The following is a 6000-nucleotide window of genomic DNA, read 5'->3' as shown; positions in this document are numbered from 1 at the left end:
CCACCACCACCACCACCACCACCACCACCACCACCACCACCACCACCACCACCACCACTGATCCAAAGTTCTCTAGGTCAAAGACATTATCAATTTACTGTTGTCTTAGTTATGGCTTCTGTTGCTGTAATAAAACACCATGACTAATGGCAACTAAAGGAGGGGAGGGTTTATTTCTTATACTTCCAGGCAACAGTCCATCATCAAAGGAAGGCAAGACAAGAACTCAAACAGACAAAACCTGGAGTCAGAGGCCAATAAGGAATGCACTTACTGGCTTGCTCAGTCTGCTTTCTTATAGCACCAGGACCTCCAGCCCAGGGGTGGCACTGCCTTCAATGGGCTGGGCAGTCCTACCTACATCACTAATTAAGAAATGCACTATAGGCTTGCTTACAGGTAGATCCTATGAAGTCATGTTCTCAATTGAAAGTCTCTCTTCCCAAATGACTCTAGCTGATGTCAAGTTGATATTAAACTAGTCTGCACAGCTGCCTTTGGCTTTTATGGATGCATAGATGTCATATCACATGTGTAGAAGTGAGAGGACAACTTGTCAAAATTCCTTTTCTCCTCTTGCTACGAGGACCCCAGGAGTCTAACTCAGGTCTTCTGGCTTAGTAACAAGAACCTTTTCCTGTTGAGCCATCTAGACAGCCCCCAAAATTAATTCATTCTTCCAATATTTTTTCTTAAATAAGCAAAATAAGTATACTGTGATGAGTGATCAAAATACAGAATAATATTAAGTACCCCCCAACCATAGCCAAAGCACAAGAAAACGGCAAGTTAACCAAAGCACAATACAAAGAGAAGTGCCCACACCACTCTCATCTCCTATCTTACTTACGTGTATAATTAAGCCTTCTAATCTTTCACTAAGAAAAGACCTCAAGCCGGGCGGTGGTGGCGCACATCTTTAATCCCAGCACTTGGGAGGCAGAGACAGGCAGATTTCTGAGTTCAAGGCCAGCCTGGTCTACAAAGTGAGTTCCAGGACAGCCAGGGCTACACAGAGAAACCCTGTCTCGAAAAACCAAAAAAAAAAAAGAAAAGAAAAGACCTCAAAGTACATATTCTCCCACCACACTTCATCCACACCCTCATTCTCATACCTGTTAATGTTATGACACATTCGAGGTATAAGTCTGGCAAGGAAAATAAGAGATTCCCAGTCAGGTTCATCTTTACTGGAGATTCCACACACATAACTGTAAGAGCGACAGTCACCCTGTAAAAATAAATATAATCAACTTTTAACAGTTAGGTCAAAAGATGGATTAGAAAGTGTTTTTTAAACTGACATTATTAGTAGTAATTTGTTTTTTCTTTTTAAGAAATATCTGAAAAGTATATTCTACATATTTGTCTACAAGTTAGGTCCTAAATTAAAACACTCCTAATTAAAATATCACCTGGATCAACTCAGAAATAAAGAAATAATTATGGTTTCAACAATTTATATGAAACATACAAGAGTCCACTTGGAAGTCATTCCAAATGGCTGCCCAACTATGGCAAACCAGCACATTTAGTTTGACAGGCAAGATCTAATACCCATATTTACCGATTGAGTAAAGAAAAGAAGTATTTTGCTTAAAAATAAACTCCAAATACTAACTTAGAAATAAACAAATGGAAACAACTTAAGTATTCATCAATAGAACTGAAAATTACTATATATACACAATGAAGTGCTATTCAGGTGATTCGAAAATGAAATCCTTTCATTTTTAACAATAAGGGTAGAACTTGAAATCTTTACATTATGTAAAGTAAGATGTGGACCAAAAACAAGAAGCACATGACCACACTGATAAGTAGAACGTAAAAAGTTTATCTTATATAAGTTGCCAGTACAATAGTGGTTACCAGAGGCTGGAGAAAGTTAAGAGTTGAGGGAGGTGAAGAAGGATGAGGAAGATTTAAAATTATCAGAGATATAAAACTACAAAGTTTAGATACAAGGCAACAGCAAATGTCTTAAGGGCAGACTTAAGCATAATACAATTTACAGGTGCATCAAAGCCTCACAGTAGCTGGGAATGGTAGCAGGAAGGCAGTCCTCCTCCACAGCGCAGATCTACACTTAAGAGATAACCCAACAGGACAAATAACACCCCAAAGCACACAATCAGGAGTCCAAGAGGGATGAGAGGCCCAGCCTAGATCAGGCTCCAAGGTCTAACTGGTACTACAAGAGGAAGCTCCTGCAGGGCAGCAGCTTTAGCTGACATTGCACATTTGCCTACCACACCGACAGGAGAACAAGATACACAAGACACATGCTTTGTGCTCCATCTGCCATGTGCAACTGCCCTTCTCCAAGCTATAGGACTCAGAAAAAAAGAAATCTTTCTACGATTATTTATATTGGCGGGAGAAGGGATGGACTGGTAGTATCCAGAACCCACCCGATGCCCTGGAGCTAGTTATGGGGTGTTCTGAATAGCCTGACTAAGGATCTACTCAGGTCCTCTGGAAGAATAGCATATGTTCTTAGTCACTGAGCTATCTCCCATACCTTAATATTTTTCATTTCCTTTTCCTGTTGAGTAAATGTGCTTCTTTTCTCTTCTTCCTTTAACAACATTTTAGTAGAAGGGAGAGGGGGGCTGTCTCAATGTATGATTATTTATTCCTCTTAAAGATTTGTTTCTGACTGGACTAAAACTTACAAGTAGATGCTCTCAGTGATGTTATCATCAGTTCTGATGTTTTCCTTTGATTTCCTTCATTCTCTTGGCCAATAGTTTAACAAATCCTGCAGTGTGCTCCTTGTTTCTTCAGAACAGTAAGTCAGCATTTGTGTTACAGGACATGTGGAGTAACAAGATGCTGGATCTTGGGTGCTTTGGTCATGGGCTTCTCACCTTTTTTTAGGGCTTTCTAACAACATGTTTAGAGACTGAAAGCTTTCTGATTCTGCTAGTTCTTTTAGTTCTAGTTTGATGAGGCATAGTAGTATCTGTCAGTCCTGGTATTCATTCTCATTCTCTCTCATTCATTCTCATTCATTCTCATTCTCTCTCTCTCTCTTTCTCTCTCTCACACACACACACACACACACACTAACCAAGTTTAGAACATTTATTTAGACTGCTATCTACAATGCATTTGTGAACAGACCTGCACTTCCAGTCTCCAGTTCTCCTTGGTCTACAACAAGAATGCCCCTTACTCAATATCAGGCACACACTGCCATGGGTCAAAATGCCTTGCTAAGTGGGAAAGCCTTACTTCATTTCCACCACGGATTTAGACCACAGAACCCTTCCACTATTCACCTAGAGTATCAGTAACTGCTTCTGTGGCCATAAGCTTCCCACAGAACATACAAAGTCTGTTCATCATCCACATCAAAGAGTTTCTAACAGCTGGTGGCAGGGAAGGACATATTCACCTTCATCTTGACACACCCAACCAGCTAGGAAGCACCACGAAAAAAGATCTATTCTTTTATTTTGCCCGTTGTTTAGTTATTCTGATTTTGTTACATTGGGGTTTGGGGCTTGTTTTTTCTTTGCTTTACGCTTGTTTTTTGTGTTTTCCAATTCCCCTTCTATAGTTATATATAACTGGTCATGTATTTTTTTCTTCACTATTAGAAAACCTACTTTTGGTTTTTCTTTGTTAGTTTTTAAAACAATCTCCTGTTATTTCCCATTCTTCCCTACTTCTTATTCTTTTACTTAACCTTATTTCTTATGACTTTCCTTTTCCTTACCTCCTTTTAGCTCATTCACTATTTTTTCTTTAGTTTAAATGATTTTTTTTAATTACATAGCATACTCTATAATAGTTTTGCCATTTTTCTCTATTTTATCATTATTGGTGTTATAGTAACAAGTTTACTCAATTTTAAATGTCTTTTTGTATTCTATAGCATTTGAGGTTGATGCTCACTTTCTTCTGTAAATGGCACTAAGGACAGGACTCTGAAGAATAGGCTGCTCAGTCAGGTGTGCTGTCATTTGCCTATACTTCCAGCATTTGTGAAGCAGAGGTGGGAGATGGTATATTCAAGTACAGCCTCCATTACATATAGACTGAGGCCGGCTTGGGTTACATCAGTCCCAGCACACACACACACACACACACACACAAAGGAAAAAAGTGTCTTTTAGATCCCTCCAGATTCCTCTCTTGCTAAATACAGAAGTACCAAATGAGGTAGAATATTAGAGGTAGTCTTCAAAAATAAACTATTATAAGTGACCAATGTACATATTCATCTGAGGCCTTCTTGCAGCTAAAGACAGGCTTCTCAAGCCACAGTATATATTCTAAGTGTACAGACAAATAAGGACCTGATCTTTTATCAGCAAACTGTGAAGTAAATGGTTCTGAAAGTTTCCCTGTGATTAGAGGTAAAACAAACAAAACAAAAACACTAAAGCTATAAAATCTTTGCCTAAGTGTTCAGTTCTTATAAGTTCACTCCACAACCATCTATAAAACTATTTTACGTTTCTAAACTTAGAATATAATTTCACATTTAATTTTCCAAAGTAATTTCAAATTCGAACTTTGTAAAAAAAAAAAAAACAGTAGAAAGTTATACCCCAGTAAGATCACATAACTCACCTGTACACCTACAGTCTTAATTGGCAGCAAGAAAGCATTCAGTGAATGCAGACTTGTAATCTGCATGAGCTTCTCCTGGTCCTCTTCTGTTGTGCAGGCTTTGACTCTTTGTAACAGTGTATGAGGCTGAGAAAACCAAACAGACATTTTTGTTCATGTTGTTAAAAATCATAAGCCTATGTACCTATACCTACTAGTTTTTAACAGTCGCATGTAGAATATGCTATGTGCTACATACTACAGCAGAAATTCATTTGTGGGGAAAGAAATAAAAATCAAATGTATATACATTGAGATCTTTACTTTCCTGTCCCTTTTATGTATTTTGTGTGTCACCTTGCCATTTTGTATTTTGCCCCTTTTGCTCTATTTTGAACTAGTGATTCTCCCAACTCATTTATCTTTTCTTTATTAGCTTAACTTTATTGAAGTTAAACCTTTGATTTCTACATGATACTTAATATCGATACTTAAACTGAATCAACATTTCTGTCCTTTCGGCAAAACAGTCATTTTTAATGCTTTATATTTGTTAATTGTCAAATAATAATATTTTTGCTGTTAACTATTTTATACAGTCTACATTTGTGTCAGTCTTCCTCATTGTACATCTAAGATCCTCTATCTCACTTCTTTTCCTAAAGCCAGTGCCTTACTCCAGACCACCGAAGTCAGAAATTCTAGAGGTGGGCAAGTATCAAAGGCTCCCTTACAACCAGACGTAGCCTACACCTGGACTACTAGCTAAAGAAAATGAGGTAGAGGACCATGACTGTCTCAAAAACAATTATTATTTATAGTTAGTCTTTCTTGTTCCATTTGCTACAAGAAAGGCAAAATACTAGGAGATAAAGAAGGACTGAAAGTAGGTAATGGACATGAATAATGAAAAAAAATATAAAGTTAATTGTTTTCCTAGTTGTCTTAGACTTCATTTTTGGTCTTAGATAGCTGGGTTAAAATATATTCAATAGTGAAAGTGTAAAATCCAATGTGAAACTTTACAACCTTAGAATGAATGGTTATTCTAATTACACAGTTCACCGAGGGGAGGAGGTGGCTTATAAGTTTTTCTAATAAAGTTTATGTTTTAAAAAAAATTATAAAAAGAACAAAAAAAATCTCCCTCATAGTTTACTTCAAATCATTATGAAAAACTACTACCTTAAATTCCTCATGTCAAGGGCTGTGGGTAATAAATGCTCTTACCTAGAAATGACTTTAAATACTTGCTTTAGGGTTTTTTTTTTTTTTTTTTTTTAAACAATTTGGCGTGCACCAGTCAAGTCATCCCTCTTGAGCACCTTGGGTTTTTTGTTTTGATTATTTAATTCTTCTTTCCTACAATGCATCCTGACTGCAGTTTCCTTTGCCTCCACCTATCACAACTGTGACCCCCTCCTCCCCTAGATC

The 6000-nt window shown here is 37.4% G+C and overlaps 1 protein-coding gene across 1 annotated transcript in view; it reads right to left on the bottom strand.

Moving 5' to 3' along the window:
• Nucleotides 1-6000, bottom strand: part of Gmps (guanine monophosphate synthase) — a 31622-nt gene that overhangs the window by 3828 nt on the left and 21794 nt on the right. The window contains exons 12-13 of the mRNA XM_028763634.1: nt 4588-4713; nt 1116-1231 (exon numbers count right to left, since the gene is read on the bottom strand). Of these exons, the coding sequence (XP_028619467.1) occupies nt 1116-1231; nt 4588-4713 (242 nt within the window). The remainder of the gene's footprint in view (nt 1-1115; nt 1232-4587; nt 4714-6000) is intronic.

This window comes from Grammomys surdaster, unplaced genomic scaffold (genome assembly GCF_004785775.1).
Source record: "Grammomys surdaster isolate TR1022 unplaced genomic scaffold, NIH_TR_1.0 139, whole genome shotgun sequence".
Lineage (NCBI taxonomy): Eukaryota > Metazoa > Chordata > Mammalia > Rodentia > Muridae > Grammomys > Grammomys surdaster.
This window is presented reverse-complemented; position numbering and strand designations above follow the sequence as displayed.